This window comes from Narcine bancroftii, chromosome 7, assembly GCF_036971445.1.
Source record: "Narcine bancroftii isolate sNarBan1 chromosome 7, sNarBan1.hap1, whole genome shotgun sequence".
Taxonomy (NCBI): Eukaryota; Metazoa; Chordata; class Chondrichthyes; order Torpediniformes; family Narcinidae; genus Narcine; species Narcine bancroftii.
Genome location: NC_091475.1, coordinates 34,701,883 through 34,728,629, shown reverse-complemented (window position 1 = coordinate 34,728,629; position 26,747 = coordinate 34,701,883). Strand labels below are relative to the sequence as shown.

The following is a 26,747-nucleotide window of genomic DNA, read 5'->3' as shown; positions in this document are numbered from 1 at the left end:
ATCACCTGAAATTAGAAAATTCTATGTTCTTGACTGGAGACTGCCTCCACAAAGAGAAAACAGAAGGTTTATGTTGGGCTTCACTTTGGCAGTAGAAATGGCATAGGATAGACAGGTCATTGTAGGAATGGAAAGAGGAGTTAAAATGGCATGCAACTGAGAACTCATAATGGTGTTATATGTGGATTGTGGAGGAACACATGGCCTCCCTGTCTGTAACATTGTGAATTGCAGATGGTCACATGACCTCCCTGTCTGAAACTTATTCGTAAGTTGCTTCACCTGCCAATCAAGGTTAGACTCCAGTCAGCCATTAGAGCACACCTTACCTTTGGCTCATTTAAATTATTCAGTCTCATCATTGGGAAGATGCCTATCTCAGAACAGTATAAAACATCAATGCATACCATATTTATTTCTCTCTGCCTCTTGGTCCAAGCCCTAGAAATTGCTCCATGTGGACATTGCTGGAGGAGTCATGGGTTAGGTGTTCACTGCATTTAAGTTGAGCCAATATAATGCAATAGATAGTCCTTGCAGAGAGCTCCACAGGGAGTACAGGGAATGTGTTTGAAAGTCCCTGTCTGGGAGCACGTAGAAGATAGGCAGACACTGATATCAGAGTCCAACCTGGGTCTGATATTCATATCTATATAGTTGTTTAGTAGTAGAATATTTAAATATCTTTGACATCTTTCTGTTTGTCTTACATGTGTTCAATAAGGTTACCTTTGCTTATAACACTTGCGTCCACACTCATCTCTTTGTGAACCCACCAAATCTGATACTTTCCAAACACAACAGATGGTCATTGCAGACTGAACACAGATGCTCTTTAAAAAGGACCCCAAGTCTGCCTTTAATCTCACTGATGTAGAGAAGGCCACATCAGAAGCATCAAATGCTGTAGATGAGGTTAGAGGACGTGCATCTGAATCTTTGTCGTATGTGGAAGGGTTTTTTGGGACTCTAGATGGTGGTGAGGGATGAGGTATAAGAACTAGTGTAACACTTCTTACAGTTGCAGGAAAAGTTCCAGGGGTCACAGAGAGGTGGGTGGGGAGGGAGAAATGGTCAAAGGAATTACAGGGAGATTGATCACTATGGAAAGTGGAAAGGGGTGGGGAGGGGTAGATGTGTCTGGTGGTGGGATCAAGTTGCAGCTGAAATGACAGAGGATGACATGCTGAATGCAGAGGCGGGTGGGGTGAAAGGTGGGGACAAATGAAACCCTTTCCCTATTACGTTTTGGAGAGAGGGGTGGAAGTGTGAAACTCTGAGAAATGCAGGAAATGCGGGAGAAGGCTCTATTGACCACTATAGAGGGCAAAGCTGTGTGGCTTGAAAAAGGACATCATCTTGAGAGCAGAGAAACTAGGAGAATAGGATGGCATCCTTGCAGTAGACAGGGAGGTAGGAAGTGTGGTTGAGATAGCTGTGGAAGATAGTGGATTTATAGTAAATGTCACAATATTTCACCCTTTACACTCGGCTTTCTTATACATTTTCCCAGTCTCGATAAAGGTTTTGGCTCAAAACAACCATTCTTTTTCTCCCACTGATGCTGCTTAACCCACTGAGTTCCTCCAACAGATTCTGTTTAAATTTAAATTTAGACATGGAGCACGGTAACAGACCTTTCCAGCCCATGAGCCTATGCGTCCCAAATAACCTAATACCCCTGTACAATTTTGAAAGGAGGGAGAAAACCCATGCAAACACGGTGAAAACATACAAACTCATTATGGACAGTGCTAGATTTGAACCTGGGTTGCTGGCACTGTAATAGCGTTGCACTAACTGCTACATACCACCCCACATTGGGAGGAACTCCTCAGCCACTTGAGAGCAGATGGTCTTAGCAGCCACCCTAGAGTACACAGAACTAGATCCTTAAGGAGAGCTTAAGAGATCCACGAGAATTCTGCATATAACTTTTCGATTATGGACCAATTTAACTTCTATGCTTTTCAATTTGCACTGTTCTCCAGAAGAGGAACCATGGTGTTTTGTCTGCAACGTTTATGAACTAACCAACTGCAAGCCAGTTCTTCAGACAGGGGTAATGGTGTTTACATTTCTTCAGGCATTCTATAAATTTCCAAGCATCGCTTTCATTCATTTGAAGTTGCACAATCTCAAGGAGCTTCCTAGCCTTCTGTGGTGGAATCTTCTCAGTTCGAATTTCACAGTAATTCTCAAAGGTCAAAAGGTGGGTGGCAATCATTTGGTCCAGCAGGGGGTTGATATTGTACAGCGCAGACACAAGAATACCATGTGAACTTTGGATGTAATTCTTCATGGTGTCATTATCCTTGTCTGCAAAAAAGGAAAACATTGAAAAAGCATTTAGCAAAGGTAACATATGGGTCATTTGTTTCCCCCAGCTTTTGGCTTCACACACTAACATTACACCAGAAACAAGTCACAGGGTGCATTGTCCTCTCAGAGAGCATTGTTCTCCAATTCCCATCTCACATGTCCAGCTCCAAAATTACTGCCTCATTCTGGGACATTGCCAGAGCATTCAGCATGGGACCCAATTGTACTTGGCCAAAGGGTGTCCTTAGGTACTGGAAATTCTGTCACAGAGCGACAAGTGGGCCTTCTCAGGTTCAGTGTCTGCCTCAGACTTACCCTCCTCATTTTTGGACAATGGGAAACTATCTACCATTCTGCAGTCCTTTCATCAAGTATGGCATTTGGGCCCTCAAATCCATGTCACCATTTGATAAGATCACAGATTGACCTTTGGCTCATCTTTTATCACAGATTGGCTCATCTTTTTTTGTTCCCAATACCTATATCCTACAGCAAATAATGATAAGATGAAGGAACTCACTAGGTTAGTCAACGTTTCAGGTCAGATCCCTTTGTCGAGATGTAGAACTCCTTTGGAAAGAGAACAACTTCTTCAAAGTATATATACCTTGAGAATTTGTAGTGGAGAGTCAAACTAGAGAAACACTAGAACTGCAGATGTTGGAATTTCCAGCAAACAATGAGAAGCTGAAGCGATTTAGCAAGTCAGGCAGCAGTACTGAGTGAAATGGCCAGTCAACATTTCAGGACAGGACTCTTTCACCAGTCTTGACCCAAAATGTTGACTGATTATAGATGATGCCTGAACCATTTTTGCCATTGCGGACTCATTAGCTGAAAAGGCTTATTACTGTGCTGTACCTCTCAATAAAATGTAAATGTCTGATTAAAATAAAAATGAAAAATTCCAGCATCTGGAGTTCTTGTGCTTCTCCATAGCCTATTATTTAATCTCCAAAGAAAAATATTTCATTATGATTAAATGCAGTCAAAGATTGAACAAAGTAGGGAATTCCAAAATGTTACAACTTTCTGAGTGATGAAATGCCTCCTTATTCCTATGTTGAAAGTTCCAGATTCCTGACTTTTCAGCCTTCAGAAAGCATCTCAGAAACAGAATTTGACCTCAATTATCAAACGCTTCCATTAGATTATTTCATTTTTAGAGATACTGCACAGTAACAGGTTCTCTACCCCATGAGCCCACACTGCCTAATTACATCAATGTGACCAATAAACCTAACATGAAACATGGAAGGAAACCAGAGCACCCGGAGGAAACCCACGTGGACACGGAGAATCTACAAACACCAATCAGACAGTGGTGGATCTGAATCTGGCTCGCTGGCACTGTAATAGCATTAGCTAACCATGCTCCCCTATTAAATGCTTTTCTCAATGCCAGTCTCCAATTTCACTTGAGCTCTTTGGACAGGACAACTTCCACATACCAGAAATAATTTTTTATTGTGCAACAGAGTATATAGATATGTTTTTGTGAGATAAATTGGGGCAGGGTTTGTTAGTGTAGTTCACATACAAACACTTTAAATCAGATCTTATTTGAAATACTGGAGCTCTGCTAATGGTAGACATATCGGCCCCACAGCCTTTGCAAGAGCTTTGGAGAGTGCCCAAAAGACTTCACTAATGGATTGTTGTTTACAAAAAGGCAAAAGATTAAAGAGCTTGTTGGAGCTGCAGACAGTCTGAAGGGGAACTTGTTGTTCTAACTTTCTGTGGTTTTGCAAGCAGAGAGAGTCAAACAGGCTTTCTCTGTGTGTGTGTGTGTGTGTGTGTGTGTGTGTGTGTGTGTGTGTGTGTGTGTGTGTGTATGTGTGAGAGAGAGAGAGAGTCAGAGATCAGTTCCACTGTGTTACAGTAAGTAACAGCAGCTGGGACTGGAACAGGACAAGCTGGCAAGCTTGTGGAAAACTCCATTTGGAAGACGGGTGTGAGTTCTTAATTCAAACTGGTCAAAGCCCTTGTGGTTCATGCAAGAGGAGAGGACTGGCTGTCTAATGTTTCACATGGAGTAAGTGAAACAAAAAGGAACTCTGTGGTGACCTGAAAGAAAGAGGTTATCATCTGGAGAACCCTGAGGGGGACAAGTTTTTTTGGCAAGACACCAAAGTGGCTGAGTGTCCATCGTACATCAAACCTCTCTCTGAAAACTGACAAGAACCTTCCTGAGCGGTAACCATTTGTCTTTCAAACACCAAAACCTGGTGAACTTTATAAATCTTAAATTCTGTGCACAATATAAAAATTGCCTGCAACCAGTGAACTTGGAGGAATGAGAAGTGAGATTGGATCGTGAATCAAAGAACTTTTCTGAACTTACACACACACACACACACACACACACACACACTACATACACGTGTGCTTAGAATTAGAAGGTGGGTTGTTAGGTTAGTTAAGTCAATAGTGATAAGTTAAAGTGTGATTCTGTTTTCATGTTTAAAGATAATTAAATACGACTTTTGTTTAAGTAACCATTCGTCTTGGTGAATATCTATAGCTGCTGGGTTTTGGGGTCCTCAGGGCTCATAACAATTGCTTTGCCTCAAAGGAAATATATAATTTGGCATGGTATATCATTTGACTTGGAATAATCAGTAGACACTATTCTAGATGAGTTCTGGTTATCCTTATGCTTTAATTTCTTTACAATTGATTTGTGTAGTTGCATTTATTTTCTTTCTGGATTACCAACTTTTAAAATATATATTTTTATCATTACGATCAATCTCATATTGATCCACACCCGCCACCCATTTGCCATTTACCCAGTATTCTTCTGGAGTTTGCAGGATTTAAAATCAATTTCCAGGAGAAAATACAAATGGACATTTAAAAAAGACTTCCTAAACTTTTGTTTGTTACACAAATAGAGACAGTAATGATAATACTGTTTTATTGGAGATTAAGATGGTAAAATACCGTGCAATGAAGAATCTTTTTTGAATTGCATGGAGCAGCTTGAGGATCCATGTTTAGGGCATTCAATACAGATAAAATCGTCAGGAATAATTCTAATTAGAGCCAGTAATTTTATTCTTGCACCATATTCTGAAGTCACACTCATTAGACACCCAGGAATCAGATCAACAAAGGGAAGTTTTTTTATTTTCTAACAAAGAAGATTACTGTTTGATTCTTAAGAGTGTTTAGCATTCTGGAAGGATTTCCCAGTGACTGAGTAATGAAAGACCAGGGATAAAAGACAAAATAAATAGTAATATATCTCAAATCATGATGACCATAATTACTGATAATAAATATCGACAGAAAAGAGCCCAAAGAAGGAAACAATAGGTCTTTTACTTAGCATATTTATTCTGTAATGATTTATGAAAAATTGGCAATGCATCAACTTACTCTCAAGCTGAATATCTTCATATTGTGCCATAATTCAGGACTTTTGAAGATGGATGTAAATTTCCTGTAAAGTTAAGAGTGTCAAAAACATAGAAGTAAGAGGGAATTCAGACTTCAGATAACCCTCAGCTGCCAGGTAGAGCTGTAAAACAACTAGGGCTACCATTTTTGCCCCAGGATCTGCATATTCACCCAAATAAAGCTTCGTAGGCAAATAGAGAATTTACGAAACAATATGCAAGTTCTGAATGATAATCCCTTTGAAGCAATTAAAAAGGATTAAGACCATCAGCTGTTCCATTGAATAAATAAGGTGAGGCTCCTACATGGGTGGCACAATGTATAGAGTGTTTAGGGGAAATAAAAGGAGGGGGGTCTCACAATGTAGACAAGATGGAATTTATCTGAAGGGCATCATTATTTGCGTATGGAGTTGAAGGCTGGTAGAAATGGAGCAGTGCAGAGAGAACTGCTAATGGAACCTTGGCAAACTCCAACAGATGCGTAGTGGAAAGTGTGTTGATTGGCTGCATATTAGCCTTGTATGGGGCACCAATACCTCTGAGAGGAAGCCCTGCCAAAGGTAATGAACACAGCCCAGTACATCACAGGCAAAATTCTCCCCACCATCGGGAAAATCTACATAGAACACTGCCATTGGAGAGCAGCAGCAATCATCAAGGATTCACACCACCCAGGAAATGCTCTATTCTCACTGCTACCATCAGGAAAGAGGTATAGGTGCCATAAGACTTGTACTCCAGATTCAGGAACAGTTTGTACCCCTCCACCATCAGACTCCTAAGCAACAGACCCAGTCAGAGACTCAGTTAAAGATTCTTTTGTACATTATTTATTACTGAATACAGGTATGTATTTTTTTTTTCTCTGTATTGAACAGTTAGTTTGCATTTCTCTTTTTGTATACACATCTTTTTTTAAAACTTGAGTACAGCGTTTAGATACTGATAAGTAGAAATTCTGCCTTGCCTGCAGGAAAAAGAATCTCAAGGGTGTATGTGATGTCATGAACAGTATGTACTCTGACAATAAATCTGAACTTTGAACTTTGGATAGGATGAAGAGATATTCATGAGAGAGCATGATGAAATGGAGAGGATGATCAATGATTCTTGTGTTTGTACCTAGCCTGTTATCAGTGAAATTAATTAGCTGGTGGGCTAAGATTTGTAGCAATAACAAGCACACATTGTCCTTAAGCAGTAAATACTATTCACCAAATGGGAACCGATAACCACCAGCTTTCAACTGTATTGATAAACCCATTTACTCTCCCTTGAGAGGACTATAAGCCAAAGACCCAGAGGTGAAGGGTAATTTTATTACCAATCTCTGTCCTCATCCTGATTAAGCAATCTATAGTTACCTGACCTTCATTATAAATGGGTAATAATATGTCAAATGTAAAAATTCCCACCTTTTAATTTTGAATGAGTCAAAAAATACCTTCTATAGTATAGGGAAAATATATAGAGGCATGGATTCCAGGAGAAAAGGGTGAAACACAAAATTTTATATCTCCATATGAAAACTGAACTTTCAGCATATGAGATGTATATTAAGGTTAATCTGGATTAACAGAAGATGCAGCTCAATGCATGATGAGCCATACAAAGTATGAGTAATTGCCAGTGCAGAGATACCAGTAGTCAGTGGTGGTCACTGGGGTGATTGGATTAAGTATAAGGGTGTAGACTGTAGACACTAGTTGGGCAATTATTCAAATTGCTTGTGGATATACTCAAGATATCATGAAATGGATCCAGGGTATTGTTTTATTTCCTTTTGACCAAGAGGTAGTAATATTTTTTGTCTAATTTGTATATAGAGCACAACTGCTGTCACCATTTAGGGTCAACTGAACCATCTAAATTCAGTATTTATTTTTTAAAAATTAATTTAGAGATACAGCATTGGGGGCGTGGCAAGATGGCGTAGGGAGCGGACGTGCCTTCCCGGTCTCCCCCAGGGAGTTATATAAATACCCGTTTTAAGAATATTTCTTTTCTGTTAAAAGACTTTGTTTTGGTTATCAATTGTTTTTAGTTTAAAATGGCAACAAAGATTAAGGAAAATAGAGTTCAAATACAGAATAAAACTACACTCTCCGACTTTGGAAGAAACTCGGCCTACTTGCCCAGACAGAACCACGGAGTCAAGGCTGGAATCTTCTGAAGAACGGAGCTCATTAATTGGACTGTCGGATAAGCTGGCCTTGGACACCCCTCTGAAAGATGGTGATGAATATTGATTTGAAATGTTTTATGAAGATAAATTGCAGTAATTGGCATTGGTTGCCCGTGAGTTTTAAAAATCCAGATAACATTAAAGTTTATTAGTGATTTTTTTTGGATGGAATATCGGAATACAGAACAAAATTACATTCTTTGACTTTGGAAGAAATTTGACCTATTTGCCCAGACAGAGCCGGAGTTGGTGCTGGAATTTTCTCAAGAACAGAAATTATTAAAGTTGATTTCGGACTCCTTTTTGAAAGATGGCGACGAATGTTGATTTGAAATATTTGAAATATTTTCTGAAGATAAACATATATATGGAACTCCTTGACCTGCAATAAGGTTTATCAGTGATTTTTTTTTTGGATGGAATATTGGAAGAGTGAATTTATTATCTGTGAGTATGCATACATTGCAAACAGATTTTAATAGTTTTGAAAAGGTTTTTTTTTAAACTAAACAACAAGATCAGTTTAATATTGAGAAAATTGGAAAAAACTGAAACTTTATTAAATTTGGAAACTCAGTAGAAAGAAACTATGAACAAGATTGATGATTTATAAAATTAAAGTTGAAGGAGCAATGTCCAAGAAGAGTTAAAAATTTTGAATAAGTTTTTCTTGAAAATAAACAATAATTTCAACTTAACATTGAGAAGATTGACAAAGTGGAAAATTTGATATTAAATTGGGAAACATAGAAGAAAGAACTTATGAATAATATTGATGCTTTAGAAGATCAAGACCGAAGGAATTATGTTCAAGAAAATTTTAAAAGATTTGAAAAAACTTTTTTTGAAAGTTGAGGCTGAGAAGAATGGAAGATTCGGTGTTGAACTGGGATGTTCAGAGGTGTTTTAATTCAGTGGATGAAATTCAGGAAGACTTGAAAAAAAATTTTTTAAAAAAAGCTTTTATTGATTGTAAACAATGTTTAACTCAGTGTTGGGAGGGTGGAAAGGGTGCAAAATTTAATATCAAGTTTGGATTTTCAAAAAAAAGAGTTTATGAATAAGATTGGTTAAATTGATGGACTGGGGTTTTATGGATATAAGAAATGATGATTTTTCGGTTTATACGTGTATTTTGTCTGCCTGGGGGGGGGGGGGAGGGGGTGGTACTTCTGCTCCCGAAAGTCATATGCCACTTGTGGTTTATACCACACCCATTTGGGTTTTTGGGAATTAACCACCACAAGGTGGTTTCCTAAGGGGTTAGGGGAGGTGGGGGGGGGGTGAAAATTTGAAAATTATTTAGTATCTATCATGTAATATTATACTAAGTCAATTTGAAATGAATGTATGGAGATATTATAAATAAATTTCAAAAAAAAGAGATACAGCATTGAAACAGGCCCTTCTGGTCGAGGAGCCTGTGCCATCCAAATACACATGTGCTCAATTAACCTACCAACGCCGTGTTTCTTTAGAACATGGGAGGAAACAGGTGGCATGGTTATCGTAGTGGTTAGCACACATGTGTACAGCACCAGCGACCAGGACTGGGGTTCAAATCCCACGCCATCGGTAAGGAGTATGTGCGTTCTCCCTGTGTCTGTGTGGGTTTTCCTCGGGGGCTCCAATTTCCTCCCTCCATTCAAAAAACATACTGGGGTGTAGTTAAATTGGGAGGCACAAACTCGTGGGCTGAGATGGCCTGTAACTGTGCTGTAAGTCTAAAAAGGAAAGAAACTGGAGCACCCAGAGGAAACCCAAATGGTCACAGGAAGAACATGCAAACTCCTTACATACAGTGGCCGATTCAATCCTGGCTCACTGGCATTGTAATTGTGTTTTGCCAACTGCTATGCTCACCACACCTATTGAGGGTTAATCAATAAAAGACCAACATAACTGAGCTTTAGATGCTAATTTCATCCCCACTGTTATCAGGCTACTGAATGGACCTCCCACCAGTAAATGATGCCACCCTTGCATTGTTTTAACTGAAAGTTTTCTCTGTTATTCTATACCCTTTTGGTTTATTTTGCGTTACCTTGTTGTAATGTCTAACAAGATTAGAAAGAGAAGCAAAATAAAGTTCCTTCAGAAACATGGATCCCACCACCTCCTTCAATGTCACTCCCTCCTGTGTCCCCATAACCTCTGTAGCCTTCTGGCCTCCTGTCCATTCCAGTGGTGAACCCAAGCTCAAGGCATCCAAGTCACCCTCCTCAGCCTCTGGTCCTGAACCCTTGAAGCAGTTAGGAAGCTGTCAGCTTCCAAGGCCCTTTAAACCCCATCACCATCTGCACCCTCACAAGTCCAGATCCTGATACCTGGTTCACAGAAGGTGGTCACCCACAGCCAGGTATGAATCCTTTGACCGCCAAGCTCTGCATTGAAGACTGGTCTGCTGCTGTGGTCCCCTCTCCTGCAGGTTCCTCTCCAAGGCTTCTCCTTCTCCATGGTAGAGTGGGGTGTTCTCCCACTCTGGTATCTTGTGCTAGTCTGCAGCTGGCTCAGAGCCCACACTCTTGTCTGGGCTGGTAAAATGTTGGTATCCCCATCTTGAGTGCTGTACTCTGAGAGACATTCAATATAAAAACTATTCATCCAAGTATGTGGTGAACATTCCACTTTGTTCCTGATATTTCTGGTATATGGTGAAAAGGCTTTGGATGTCAGGAGTTGAGACAAGATAGCCTGTGAACTGCTCTTGTAGTCAAACAATTTAAGTGGCTACATCAGCTGAATTTTTGTTCAGTGATTTTGTGTGTCTTCTATTCAGTGATATTATGATTGTGAGTAAAAAACATGCTCTTGAATTAAAAAAGGGATAGTGGTCAGACTCCCTCATGTTGGAGACCATCAATGCCTGGGACCTTTGCGGTACAAACATTTTTTGTCTTGCTGCATCCAGCCATGGGCTGTTTCAAGAGTTGCAAATAAAATTGCACTCGTGAAATAATAAACCAACATTCCCATCTCAGCCCTTATAATGGAAGAAAGATCATCAATGAAGGAGCTGAAGATGGTTGAGCCTGAGACACTGCCCCGAGGAACTCCTACAGCATTGTCCTCCATCCAGAATGATTAACTTCAAAAATTATAAACTTTGTTTTTATAAACTTTGGTTGATTTTTCTTTGATAGCCACTAACTTCAGTTTTTCAGGGGTTCCTCTTATGCAGAAATAATATCTTTGGTCCATGTTTTGATTACAGCTGTGATGAAATCTGTAGCTGAGTAATGGTGAAACCCAAACTGGTCACAGTGAAGAGGTGAATGGCAAGTGTCAATTCATGAGACGATTGAACCTATGCCCTCTTGAATTTGATACCCCTACCACAGAAAAAAGATACTGACACTTTACCTATCAATGCATCTTATAAGTTTATATAGAGTACATCTACAGTCTCCCTTCAGCCTCCTTTGCTCTGTAAAAATAAACTCAGTCTCTCCACTCACTAAAGCAGCCAATCTCAATGGGGGCCATACGCTCCCGCTGGGGGCCACAGCACATATAAGGGAGTGTCTTAAATTATAAAATATTTGACTGAAATCATAAAATATTTGTTTTATTTTGTAGTAAGAAGAAGTACAGAAGAAACCAAATAAACTTGACTGCTTGTTAGTGAAGAGGGTCCATAAACTTTGAGCAGAGCCTTAAGGGGGCTATAACAAAAAAGGATTGAGAATGGTAGCGATGAAGTCCTCTAATTGCAGTAAAATATCCAAGAGCCTATGCTTGCATCCCCTTACTATGAAGGCAGAATAAAATTTATCTTCGTAATCTCTATTTGCATATATATGCTTACTTTTGGCAACGGATGCACAAAGATATCCAGGACTTGTTACATATTAGGGTTCGGGTTAATTTCCCAGTCTATCATTATTCAGATAATAATCTCTTGTTCTATTATTCTTGCCAAGGTGGGCAACCACATTATATGACATCTGTCCGTTCACCCAATTCTGTTATTTTCTCTGCATCTTCAACAGGAGTGCAGGAGGCGGCAGCGGCCTAGATTCTTGCAGTACCTCACTGTCTGACTCTCAGAAAAAGTCCTGTTTATTCTTAATCTTTGTTTCCTGATGGGCAATTATTTCTTCATCCATATCAGCAACTTGTCCTCCATCCAATATGCTTTAAGTTTGCAAGATAATTTCTCATGTGGGACTTTATTTAAACCTTTTGAAAGTATCAACAATTTTTTGAAATAAATGCGTAAATTATAACAGGAGTACTACAGGTAAATTGATGAGGATGAGGTTATGAGGGCTTAATTCTTATGCTGCTTCACGCTCTGCATGCCTCAAACCTAGTCTGCAAGCTGTGTGGTCATTAGTGATGCCACTAAGTCTTTCTTGTTGGTGTACATTTTTTTTTATTTAATTTTTTATTTTTCACACCATAAATCACATTAACCATGATACACACTTTTTCCTTTTCACACATATACAGTGCCATTTTCTCCCCCCCTCCCTCCTCCCATCCCACCCTCCCTACCTCCCCCCTCCCGTCCATTTAAGGTACAAAATCTAGGATACATTAAACTAGTCAGACAATGTTGTCATTCAATAAAAATACACCAGAAATTCCACTGAGTCCATTCTTTTCATTTCCTTTTCCTTCCATTAACGTAGGTAGTGATTGTCCCCGGTAGGTTTTCGCTATTGTGTTTCATGTAAGGCTCCCATATTTGTTCGAATATTTCAATATTATTTCTTAAACTATATGTTATTTTTTCTAATGGAATACATTTATTCATTTCTATATACCATTGTTGTATTTTCAAATTATCTTCCAATTTCCAGGTTGACATAATACATTTTTTTGCTACGGCTAGAGCTATCTTAACAAATCTTTTTTGTGCATCCTCCAAATCAATTCCAAATTCTTTGTTTTTTATGTTACTTAGGAGGAAAATCTCTGGATTCTTTGGTATATTGTTTTCTGTTATTTTATTTAATATCTGATTTAGATCTTCCCAAAATTTTTCTACTTTCTCACATGTCCAGATTGCATGAATTGTTGTTCCCATTTCTTTTTTATATTGAAAACATCTATCAGATACTGTTGGGTCCCATTTATTTAACTTTTGAGGTGCAATGTATAGCCTGTGTATCCAGTTATATTGTATCATACATAACCTCGTATTTATTGTATTTCTCATCGTTCCAGAGCATAACTTCTCCTATGTTTCCTTTTTTATCTTTATATTTAAATCTTGTTCCCATTTTTGTTTAGTTTTACCATTTGTTTCCTCATTCTCATTTTCTTGCAGTTTAATATACATATTTGTTATAAATCTTTTGATTATCATTGTATCTGTAATCACATATTCAAAGTTACTTCCCTCTGGCAAACTCAAACTGCTTCCTAATTTATCCTTCAAGTAGGATCTCAATTGGTAATATGCCAGCGCTGTATCTTGAGTTATATTGTATTTATCTTTCATTTGTTCAAAGGATAATAATCTACTTCCTGAAAAACAATTTTCTATTCTTTTAATCCCTTTTTTCTCCCATTCTCTAAAGGAAAGGTTATCTATTGTAAAAGGGAGTAACTTGTTTTGCGTCAATATTAGTTTTGGTAATTGATAATTTGTTTTATTTCTTCTACATGAATCTTTTTCCAAATATTGAGTAGATGATGTAATACTGGAGAACTTCTATGTTGTACCAATTTTTCATCCCATTTATATAATATGTGTTCAGGTATCTTTTCCCCTATTTTATCTAATTCTAATCTAGTCCAATCTGAGTTTTCCCTTGTTTGATAAAAATCTGATAGGTATCTTAATTGTGCGGCTCTATAATAATTTTTAAAGTTTGGCAGTTGTAAGCCTCCTTGTTTATACCATTCTGTTAATTTATCTAGTGCTATCCTCGGTTTCCCCCCTTTCCATAAAAATTTCCTTATTATTTTCTTTAACTCCTTGAAGAATTTCTCTGTCAGTTGTATTGGCAATGCCTGAAATAGGTATAATATCCTTGGAAAAATGTTCATTTTAATACAGTTTATCCTTCCTATTAGTGTTAGTGGTAAATCTTTCCAATGCTCTAAATCGTCCTGTAATTTTTTCATTAGTGGATAATAATTGAGTTTATATAGTTGGCCGAGATTTTTATTTATTTGTACACCTAGGTATCTTATTGCTTGCATTTGCCATCTAAATGGTGATTCCTTCTTAAATTTTGAGAAATTCGCATTATTCATAGGCATTGCTTCACTTTTATTTACCTTGATCTTGTAACCCAACACTTCTCCATATTCCTTAAATTTCTTATATAATTCTTTTATTGATAGTTCTGGTTCTGATAAGTATACTATAACATCATCCGCAAATAAACTGATTTTATATTCCTTGTCTTTTATTTTTATCCCTTTTATATTATTTCCTGTTCTTATCAATTCTGCTAGTGGTTCTATAGCTAACGCAAACAATAAAGGTGATAGTGGGCATCCCTGCCGTGTTGACCTGCTTAAGTTAAATTGCTTTGATACATGTCCATTCACTGTCACTTTCGCTAATGGTCCCTTATATAATGCTTTAATCCAATTTATATACTTCTCCGGTAAACTGAATTTTTGCAATACTTTGAACAAATAATTCCATTCTACTCTGTCAAAGGCCTTCTCTGCGTCTAAAGCAACTGCTACTGTTGGTGCTTTATTCCCTTCTACTGCATGAATTAAGTTAATAAATTTACAAATATTGTCTGTTGTGCGTCTTTTTTTGATAAATCCAGTTTGGTCTAGATTTACCATTTTTGGTACATACTCTGCTAATCTGTTTGCTAATAGTTTAGCTATTATCTTATAATCTGTGTTAAGTAAAGATATTGGTCTATATGACGCTGGTGTGAGTGGATCTTTCCCTTGCTTTAGTATTACTGTAATTATTGCTGTTTTACATGAATCTGGTAAGCTTAGTGTTTTATCAATCTGGTTGATTACTTCCAGGAGGGGCGGAATTAATAAGTCTTTAAATGTTTTATAGAATTCTATTGGGAATCCATCCTCTCCTGGTGTCTTATTATTTGGTAATTTTTTTATTATCTCTTGTATTTCTACTATTCCAAATGGCTCTGTTAATTTATTTTGTTCCTCTATTTGTAGTTTTGGTAGTTCAATTTTAGTTAGAAATTCATCTATTTTCCCTTCTTTCCCTTCGTTTTCAGTTTGGTATAATTGTTCATAGAATTCTCTAAAGTTTTCCTTAATTTTGTAATTTGTTTGTCTTTTTTCCTTGATGCCAATACCATTTTCTTAGCTTGTTCTGTCTTAAGCTGCCATGCTAGGATTTTGTGCGTTTTTTCACCTAGTTCATAATATTTCTGTTTTGTCTTCATTATATTCTTCTCCACCTTATATGTTTGTAGTGTTTCATATTTTATTTTTTTTATCCGCCAATTCTCTTCTTTTAGTTGTATCTTCCTTCATTGCTAATTCTTTTTCTATATTTACTATTTCCCTTTCCAACTGCTCTGTTTCCTGATTATAGTCCTTTTTCATCTTGGTTACATAACTTATTATTTGCCCTCTAATGAATACTTTCATTGCATCCCATAGTATAAACTTATCTTTCACTGATTTCATATTTATTTCAAAATATATTTTAATTTGTCTTTCAATAAATTCTCTAAAATCCTGCCTTTTAAGTAACATGGGGTTTAATCTCCATCTATACATTCTTGGAGGGATGTCCTCTAACTTTACTGTCAATATTAAGGGTGAATGGTCCGATAGTATTCTAGCTTTATATTCTGTTTTTCTTACTCTATCTTGCATACTAGCTGATAACAGGAATAGGTCTATTCTTGAGTATGTTTTATGTCTAGCTGAGTAATATGAATATTCCTTTTCCTTTGGGTGTTGTTTCCTCCATATATCCAAAAGTTGCATTTCTTCCATCGATTTAATTATAAATTTGGTTACTTTGTTCTTCCTGTTAATTTTTTTCCCAGTTTTGTCCATATTTGAATCCAAATTCAGGTTGAAATCCCCTCCTATTAATATGTTCCCTTGCGTATCTGCTATCTTCAAAAAGATATCTTGCATAAACTTTTGATCTTCTTCGTTAGGTGAATATACATTGAGTAGATTCCAAAACTCCGAATATATCTGACATTTTATCATTACATCTCCCTGCTGGATCTATTATTTCCTCTTCTATTTTAAATGGCACATTTTTACTAATTAATATAGCTACTCCTCTTGCTTTTGAATTATAAGATGCTGCTGTTACGTGTCCTACCCAATCTCTCTTTAATTTCTTGTGCTCCAATTCAGTTAAATGTGTTTCTTGCACAAATGCTATATCAATTTTTTCTTTTTTCAGTAAATTTAGCAGTTTCTTCCTTTTAATTTGGTTATGTATTCCATTAATATTTAAAGTCATATAGTTCAACGTAGCCATTTTATACTTTGTTTATCTTCCCTTTCCGTTTCTCCATCATTACCTTTCCTTCTTATCCATTTCTGTTTTCTTGTTTTGAATCCTTTATAAGACAACATTCCTAAAACATCAAACATTTTCCTTATTCTGCTATTTAAAACTTCTTTAGCCCCAATCTCCCCTTCCCCTCCTGAGTTGTCCTTTATCCCTTGTCGGACAACCACATCTCCCCTCTCCATTTGGATTTGCGAATTAACTCGCAAGCGTCAGCTGATTTTGCAGTGACTGTAACTCCTCCCCACCCAGCCCCCCCCAGAAAAGATTTCACTTTTCATATGTAACAAAGGTCACTCTTTTAATTCCCTCCTTATTCCCTCTATTCCATTTCCTTCCCTTATTAATTCTTGTTCTGTTCTGTGTATAAGTGGCTGGCCCGCCCACTGATGACTTGATCCCCTGTAATCCCTCTTCCTGTGACCTGGCCATAAAGGTCGACCTCCCTACCCCTTTCCATTCATTCGAGCACATGGAGTTGGGCCAGCTGAAATCTGATGTGTATTAAAGCCTATTGTTCCTCGCTCAGCCTTTGGACTCATTTATAGTGCAGATCAACTTTTTAGCCCACCAAATCATCCTTACACTAATCCTGCACTGTTACCACTTTATTTTCCTCACATTCTATCAACTCCATCCTCCCTCAGATTTTACCACACACCGATGCAAAAGGCAATTTACAGTGGGTAAACCATCCATCAATCAGATGGATGATGGTAATCAAGAAGAGGACTTCTTCCTATATTTGATGTGCCATGAGATTTCATGGGATCTGGAGGCAACTCTGAGATCTTCAATAACTATTTTATCCACAAAGAATGGCAAGAGCATCAATTTTAACCATGGTTACCATGTACAATGGCCCCATTCTGTGCCCCAAATGACTACATTACCATTGTAATTGCATCTGCCTCTACCACCTCCTTTGGCAGTTCACCTGACTGCACTCACAAGCAGCAAATTTCCACGTATGTTTAATAATGATTCCAATGATGTCTCACATGACTAACATCATTCACCCTCATCCTCCCCCCCCACCTTTTTATTCAGATACCTGCCTGTTTTTTGCTTATTCCTGGATGAAGGGCTCAGGTCCAAAATGTTGGTTACTCTTTAATTCCTATAGATGCCGTGTGACTTGTTGAATTTCTACAGAACTTCTACCATATTGAACCATATTACAATCCCAGTGTCCGCAGAATTCCCTGTTTAACTTATTGAAAGGCATCCTCTTGTTTAATCTGTACTGGGATCATGGCATGAAGGTTAGTGACCAAACATTGGCTGTTACAATTCAATGTGTTCAATGCACGATCTACATTAGAAAGAAAATATTCTTACTTGGATAGGGTGACAATTCATCTAGTTAGCTGGGTCCAAATGACTGACACTCAAATAAAACATCGTGTCACTCTGAGAGTTATCTTTTGAAATAAATACTGCATTTATATTCCATGTTTCACCATGCAAGCACCTCAAATTATTTTTCTGCCATGAAAGGTACTTAAAGAGGATCTGTTTTAATAATAAATCATCAAATCGCCAGCCTTACCTTCCCAAAAAAGTCACTGAATACACCAGAAAGGGAACAACTGTTGCTCAACTTCCTTTTCAGCAATATTGAGCCGAGGTGGACGACCAAAGTCATTACCAAGAGAAAGCCATATTTGAATAGACAAACTCTGTACCCAGACATCTTGTTCGATTATAATTATAGTTCTATTATAATAGCCTCATACCCCTCTCCCCATCTTCAGCCCAAAGTAATTCCACTTTAATAATCTGCACAACCATCTCTACCTCTCATGTAAATATCCAAATCTCTTTTTCCCCCAGACCTTGGAAACATCTCTTCCTTTAACCCCTGTACAAATTTCTCTTCCTTATCTTGTCACCTCCACCAATCCTCACAAACTTTGACCTGATACTAGATCATTCTCAACTTCCCATGCTGCCACCCTCTGTATTTCCACATTGGACACAGTAACTAGCTCTCCATTCTCCACTCCCACTCTCACTACATCCCATTTCTCCTCTTACCCCCCCCCCCATATAGCCACATTCAATCTATTCCAACCCTTAGCATTTCCCTTTCCTCCTCCCCAACAATCTCTTGTCCTATCACTCTTTCTCTACTTCTGTAGAGCCCCATTCTACACACAACTTCCATCCTCAATTCTTGTTAACCTTCATCTTGCCCATATGTCAGAAAATAAAAAAAGAGATAGATAAGATAGAGGTAGGAAAATTGTTTTCACTGATAGGTGAGACTGGAACTAGGGTATATTGCCTCAGGAAAGTAGATTTAGGATGTAGATGAGGAACAACTACTTTTCTCAGAGAGTAGTGAATCTGTGGAATTCTTTGCCCAAGAGAGCAGTAGAAGCTGCCTCATTAAAATTATTTAAGACACAGTTAGATAGGTTTTTGTACACTCAGGTTATTGGGAAAAGACAAGAGGGAGGAATGAATCCATGGCCAGATCACCCATGATCTTATTAAATGGTGTAGCAGGCTTGACAAGCCAAATGGCCTACTATTGCTGATTTTTAAAAATGTTCTTATAAAATAACATCTAAATCCCAATGCAAAAAATATCTACCTCTAATAATCCTTCAGCATGCATATTTAACTGGCGGTAAACCAACAATGACTAAAAAAAATTGTTTTTTTCTATCCTATGAAGAACCAAGCAGCTCTAAAATGAGCCCTTAAAATAGACTGTGAGCTGAGAAACAAAACTGAAAAAATTATACATAACAAGAACAAACTTTGAATTTTGACTCTGTGTTCTTCCACAAACTCCTATGGTGTAACTGTCAACAAGATTTGCAAATCAACACATAACATTACTGTGGTGATACAACCACTACACTGGCCACAGTCCTACCAGCCTACTGCTAGGGGCAACCACTGTACCTGTAGGTAGGCAACCTGGGAGGCTGGCCCCACCTGTTGGCTGACAATCACTAGCTCGTATAAAGTCTCAAGCTGGCTCCTTCGGGGGACAGTCAGACGTGGAGCCAGCAAAGATACTAAGACTGGTGTACAAAGTTTAAGCTAATTAAATCCTGTTGTACAGTCTGTGAACTTCATGTCAGAATAATTTGCTCAGCTGCGCTTACAATTTAATTAGTTTAAAATTAAAAGGACCACGGAAAAGTTCCTCACCATCGTGAGGGTGGATATCGACCCTCAACACTCAGACACTCCAGCATACCGAGATCTGGATGCATGCGATTGAGGCGATCATCCACACACAGGCTGAGGTTATCAGCACTAACCAGAAGAGACTCATGGTACTTCGCATCAAGCTGGGCCCACACATTTTCCAGGCTATCCAAGACTGCATGGATTTCAAATCAGCAATAGTCATCCTGGAAGGCACATATTGGCCCCCGACAAACATACTCTACGCCTGATACCTCCTCAGCAACAAGGTTCAGCAGCCAGGTGAGACGGCAGACGCTTACCTGGGGGTACTGCAAGAATTAGCACGCCTGTGCATGATTGAAGCTGGGGTGATGCTGGGGAGGTGGACCAATTTGTCCGAGATGCCTACGTGTGAGGGTTGTGGTCGAGGGTGACTCGATAGAGACTGTTAGAGGAGAATAATGCCTCCCTTACCAGGATCATGGAAGTGGTCCACTCCCTAGAAGCTGCAGTTCACCTTTGATGCTCGCCTCCCCCGACCTCCGGACTCACCGATCCCAACAACAGCAGTCGCTGAGGGACCCCATGTGGAAAAGACAATTGCCGTCACCGACATAGTCTGCCGCTGTAAGTACTGGGGGTCCTGGTGTGGGTCGGACAGGCACTCCCGAAAGAACTGCCCTGCAAGGAACACATGCTGCATGAAAGGCCACTTCGCTAAAGCGTGCCTCTCCAAACCCACTGGGAGCGCTGCAGCCCTCCATGACCAACCAGGAGCTCCTTCCGATTCTCTGGACTCCCCCATTACTCATCCACCACTTCCTCCCACACCAACGATGTCAGTTCCAGCCTGGCCATCCAACCACTCTGCCGCCATGTGCACACCACGGATGCTGCCATCTTTCATCATCTAACTTCCGCCCACCCCGATGATGCCATTTCCAGTCCAGTCGCCCAACCACGCCAACACCATGTGCGTCTTCTGGGTGCCACCATCATGGGCCAGTCGACCCCTGGCCACCCCAACTCGCCCAACTTGCCAAGCGGGTGATGTGGTCAACACGTGCACATGCAAAACTGCACACTCGCCACATTTCACGCTCCAAAAGGCACCTATTGGCCGCTAATCACCACAACCATTGGGGATCAGCAATTCAGATCCTGAGACAGTCCGAGCATCCACCACGCTAATGGAGGGCATTCCCCATGGACATCACTATCAATGGGAATAAAATGCCTGCTTGATAGCGGTAATACTGAGAGCTTTGTACACACAAATGTGATCCGTACGCTAAAACTCAAAATATACCCAATGAACTACTCTATCGCTTTCACAGCCCAGGACCACTCCATCATGGCACTAGGGGGCTGCTCAGTGAACTTGATAGTGGAGGGGAGCATATCAAGGGTTCAGGTTCCTGATCATTCCCAAGCTCTGTGCCCCAGTTATCCTGGGACTAGACTTCCAGTGTCACCTTCACAGCCTCACCCTTATCTTCAGTGGCCTACTCACCATCCACAGCACAAAGTCCAGTGACCACCCCCAGTCTACTTGCGGACTATCCACCCAATGGATGCCCCCTCCATCCCTCTTCAACTACCTGTCGCCAGACCGTAAGCTCGTAGGTGCCAAGAGCAGGCGCTAATGTGCGGCCAACAGGACTTTTATCAAGGCAGAGGTGAGATAGCTTCTGGCAGAAGGAGTTATAGAGCCCAGCACCAGCCCCTGGAGAGCCCAGGCCCTTGTTGTAAAAGGAGGCAGCAAATCAAGGATGGTCATCGACTATTGCCAGATCATCAACTGGTACACCCAGCTGGATGCCTACCCACTGCCTTGCATCGCCGACATGGTCATCAAGATAGCCCAGTACAGGGTTTTCTCACGAATGACCTGGTCAGCCTACCATCAGCTCCCCATCCATGCCCAGGACAAAATGTACCACCTTTGAGGCCTCAACCAGTTCTGCCGGGTCGCTTTTGGGATCACAAATGGATTATCTGTATTTCAGCGAGAGATGGACTGCCTGGTAGACCAGCACAAGCTAAGAGTGACCTTCCCGTACCTGGTCAATGTCATCATCTGCGGCCACGACTAGCAGGACCACGATTGACAGGAAGGATATTAACTCAGAAGATGTGGAATCTATATGGGTAGAACTGAGGAATAGCAAGGGGCGGAAAACGTTAGTGGGGGTGGTATATAGGCCTCCAAATAGTAGTGTAGAGGTGAGGGAAGGCATTAAAAGAGAAATTAGAAAAGCGTGCAATAAGGGAACAGCTGTCATCATGGGAGACTTTAATTTGCATATAGATTGGACTAGTCAAATTGGTAAAAATACAGAGGAGGAGGAATTCCTTAAATGTTTACGGGACGGTTATCTAGACCAATATGTCGAGGAACCAACTCGGGAGCAGGCCATTTTAGACTGGGTATTATGCAATGAAAAGGGGCTAATCAGCAATCTTGTTGTACGAGGCCCTTTGGGTAGGAGCGATCACAATATGATCAAATTCTCACTCAACATGGAGAGTGAAGAAATTAAAACCGAGACTAAGGTCCTGAATTTAAATAAAGGGAATAATGATGGTATGAGACAGGAGTTGAGTAAGATTGATTGGGTGGTGTTTATGGGGGAGTTGACTGTGGATAGACAATGGAAAGCATTCACAGATCTAATGGAGAAATTGCAAAAATCGTTTATACCGGTTTGGCATAAAAATAAACCAAAAAAGGTGACTCAACCGTGGATAACAAGAGAAATTAGAGACAGCATTAGGTCCAAAGAGAGAGCATATCAATTGGCCAAAAAAAGTACCAAATCCGAAGACTGGGAACAGTTCAAGATGCAGCAAAGGAGGACAAAGGGATTAATCAAGAGGGCAAAAATAAATTACGAAAGTAAGCTTGCAGCAAACATTAAAACAACTGCAAAAGCTTTTATAGATATGTTAAGAGGAAGATTGGTGAAATCCAGAGTAGGTCCTTTGCAGTCAGAATCAGGGGAATATATAATGGGGAATAAGGAAATGGCAGACCAATTAAATTCTTACTTTAGTTCTGTTTTTAGAAGAGAGGATACAAATAACCTCCCAAGGATGTTGGGAAACATAGAGACTAATGCAAGGGAGGAACTGAAAGAAATCAGTATCTCTAAGGACATGGTCTTGGGGAAATTGATGGGATTGAAGGCAGATAAATCCCAAGGGCCTGATAATCTACATCCTAGGGTACTCAAGGAAGTGGCCATTCAGATAGCAGATGCTTTAAGAATTATTTTCCAGAACTCGATAGACTCAGGATCAGTACCCATGGATTGGAGGGTAGCTAATGTTACCCCACTATTTAAAAAGGGGGGTAGAGAAAAAGCGGGGAATTATCGGCCGGTGAGCCTTACATCAGTAGTGGGCAAAATGATGGAATCCATTATTAAGGATGTAATAGCGGAGCATATGACTAGCAGAGAAGGGATCGGACTGAGTCAACATGGATATACAAAAGGTAAATCGTGCTTGACAAATCTATTGGAATTCTTTGAGATGGTGACAGGTAAAATAGATGGGGGAGAGCCAGTGGATGTGGTGTACCTGGACTTCCAAAAGGCCTTCGATAAGGTCCCGCATAAACGACTGGCTTACAAAATCAAGGCTCATGGGATTGGGGGAAAAGTATTGATGTAGATTGAGAACTGGCTGGCAGGTAGAAGACAGAGAGTTGGGATAAATGGCTCGTTTTCTGAGTGGCAGGCGGTGACCAGTGGGATACCACAGGGATCTGTACTGAGACCCCAGCTGTTCACAATTTACATTAATGATCTGGATGAGGGGATTGGATGTAATATCTCCAAATTTGCAGATGACACTAAGCTAGAAGGGGTTGTGTGCACGGAAGAGGGGGTCAGGAAGTTCCTGTGTGATTTGGATAAATTGAAGGACTGGGCAGATACATGGCAAATGCACTACAATGTGGATAAATGTGAGGTTATCCACTTTGGTAATACAAACCGGAGGGCAGATTACTATTTGAATGGCAATAGATTAAGAGATGGGGAAGTGCAGAGAGACCTAGGGGTACTTGTACATCAGTCTCTGAAGGCAAGCATGCAGGTACAGCAGGCGGTTAAAAAGGCAAATGGTATGTTGGCCTTCATATCAAGAGGGTTTGAGTATAGGAACAAGGATACCTTACTGCAGCTGTACAGGGCCTTGGTGAGACCCCACCTGGAGTATTGTGTGCAGTTTTGGTCACCTTATCTAAGGAAGGATGTTCTTACAATGGAGGGAGTGCAGAGGCGATTCACCAGGCTGATACCTGGAATGGCAGGAATGACTTATGAGGAAAGATTGCGCAAATTGGCGTTGTACACCCTGGAGTTTAGAAGATTGAGAGGGGATCTCATAGAGACATATAAAATTCTGGTAGGACTGGACAGAATGGATGCAGATGGGATGTTTCTAATGATGGGAAAATCCAGAACCCGGGGCCATGGTTTGAGGATAATAGGCAAACCATTTAGGACCGAGATGAGGAGGAATTTCTTTACCCAGAGGGTGGTGAATCTGAGGAATTCATTGCCACAGAGGGCAGTGGAGGCAGGTTCATTAAATATATTTAAGAGGGAATTAGATATATTTCTTCAGTATAAAGGTATTAAAGGTTACGGAGAGAAGGCGGGGACGGGGTACTGAACTTTAAGATTAGCCATGATCTCGTTGAATGGCGGAGCAGGCTCAAAGGGTCGAATGCTCCTATCTTCTATGTTTCTATGATGCCAACCTGGAGAGATTTCTCCGGACAGCTGAGGCACTGAGCCTCACTTACAACAGGAAGAAGTGCGAGTTCAGCACCACCTGCCTTGCCATCCTGGTGTGCATTGTGGAACATGGTGTAATCGGTCCCACCCCTGAACTCGTGCGCCCCCAATGGAACTACCCTCCCCAACACACTCAAGGCCCTCTGCAGGTGCCTAGGGGTCTTCTCTTACTACTCCCAGTGGGTCCCCCACTTTTCAGACAAGGTCCGCCTACTGGCCCAAGCTGACACTTTTCCTCTCCCTGCTGAGGTGCAAGCGACCTTTGCCCACATCAGACAGGACATCACCAATGCCATAATGCATGCCATGGACGAGACCACCCCATTCCAGGTGGAGTCTGATGCCTCTGATGTTGCCCTTGCTGCCACCCTCAATCAAGGGGGCAGACCCATGGCATTTTTCTCCAAGACTCTCACGGTTCAGAGCTCAGACACTCCGCCATCGAAAAGAAGGTCCAGGCGATCATGGAAGCAGTCCGCCACTTGCGCCACTACCTGGCTGGCAGAGGGTTCACCCTTCTCTCAAACCAGTGTGCAGTGGCATTCATGTTCAGCACTACCCACAGAGGCAAGATCAAAAACAACAAGATGTTGCACTGGAGAGTCAAGCTATGATATCCAGTATAGGCCGAGGAAGCTCAACGACTCCACTAATGCCCTGTCCTGGACCTACGCCAGTGCAGTCTGAACAGCTTCAGGTGCTGCACCACACCCTTTACCGCCCGGGTTTCATGTACCTATACCACTTCACTGTCCAGACCATGACTGAGACCTGCAAGGCCTGTGCAATGTGCAAACCACACTTCTTTCACTTGCCATGGGCCAAGGTACTGAAGGCTACTCGGCCCTTTGAGCAACTCAGCATTGACTTCAAGGGACCACTGCCTTCCACAAATAAGCATGTCTATTTCCTTTTAGTCATAGACTAATTCTCCCATTTTCCCTTCGCCATCCGTTAATGAGGGACTGGTGCAGACCTTCCCCATGTTCGGATACCTGGCATTTATCCACAGTGACTGGGGTCCAGCTTCATGAATGAGGAGCTGCACTAGTACTTTACAGTGTGAGGCATTCCAGCTAGTCGTACGACTAGCTATAACCCCAGGGGAAACAGGCAGGTGGAGCATGAAAATGGGGTTATCTGGAAGGCAGTCCTCCTGACCCGAGGTTGAAAAGCTGGTCCATCAACTATTGGCAGGACACCCTCCTCGAGGCACTCCATGCCATACAGTAGCTCTTGTACATGGCTACCAATCAGACCCCTCACAAACACCTTTTCTCCTTTCCTAGGAAATTGGTGATGTCTTTGGGACCATTACTCCTCCATGAAGACCCACCAATCTGACCCCTGATCGAGCAGGCACACCTCCTCCATTCAAACCAAAATGACGCCTATGTCAGGTACCCCAACGGCATCAGCAGGGGGCCAGCCTTCTCACCCCAGGCTCCCCTAGCACATCCAGGATCCCCCGGGAGCCAACACCCTCTCTCCGCCTCTCCAGAGGGCCACACTCCCTGTGGGCCCACCCCAGAACTACACACCCTCTCTGTCAGACACCGGCCACTCTGGTCACCCCAGACCCAACCGACCCTCAGGCAGCCCTGCACCTACTGACCATTGACCAGGAGCCTGTCCTGCAACAGTCCCAGAGACACAGGTGACTGCCAGAACTTGTAGATACTACTCAGCATCAAGGATTCTGCCCCCCCCCCCCCCCCCACCGAGGCCTCATTTTAAGGGGGTGAATGTGGTGATACAACCACAACACTGGCGGCACTTCTATCAGCCTACTGCAGGGGGAACCATTGTACCTGTAGGTAGGCAACCTGGGAGGCTGGCTCCACCTGCCAGCTGTCAATCATCAGTCTGTATAAAGACTAGCCAGCCCCTTCAGGGGACAGTCAAATGTAGAGCCAACAAAGACTGGTGTACAAAGTTTAAGATAATCAAAGCCTGTTGTACAGTCTGTGGACTTTGCATCAGAATCATTTGCTCAGTGCTTACAATTACAACAATGGTTCTTCCAAGTTTGAATTTATCGCCAACACCTTTTAAAACATATAAATACTATCAGTCAGAGTTTATTGTCATGAACATGTCTCAAAATTTGTTGTTTTACAGCAGCGTCACAGTTCCTATACTTTTAAAACTAAATAAATTCATGCAAAAGAAGAGGTGAATTCATTGTCCATTCAGAATTCTGGTGTCAGAATTAGTGCTGGGTGTTTGTATTCAGGCTCCAGAACCTCCTTTCTGATGGTGGCAGTGGAAAGAGGGCATGGCATGGGCAGTGAGGATCCTTGAGGGTAGAGGCTGCTTTCTTAAAACACCACCTTTTGCAGATGCCCTCAATGGTTGGAAGACTCATGGCTGAGCTCACAACTCTCTGTAGTCTTTTCCTGTCCTGTGCATTGGCACCT

At 40.9% G+C, this 26,747-nt stretch overlaps 1 protein-coding gene across 5 annotated transcripts in view; it reads right to left on the bottom strand.

Annotated features, from left to right (window-relative positions):
- Positions 1-26,747, bottom strand: part of LOC138738734 (uncharacterized) — a 54,137-nt gene that overhangs the window by 26,294 nt on the left and 1,096 nt on the right. For 3 of the 5 annotated variants that reach the window (XM_069889547.1, XM_069889546.1, XM_069889542.1), the window contains exons 2-3: positions 5,707-5,770; positions 2,035-2,319 (exon numbers count right to left, since the gene is read on the bottom strand). In XM_069889547.1, coding sequence (XP_069745648.1) covers positions 2,035-2,319; positions 5,707-5,737 — 316 coding nt within the window. In that variant the 5' untranslated portion in view covers positions 5,738-5,770. Of the gene's footprint in view, positions 1-2,034; positions 2,320-5,706; positions 5,771-10,241; positions 10,458-17,915; positions 17,944-26,747 lie in introns of those variants that run through there. The other 2 variants (XM_069889543.1, XM_069889544.1) reach the window with 2 other exon arrangements.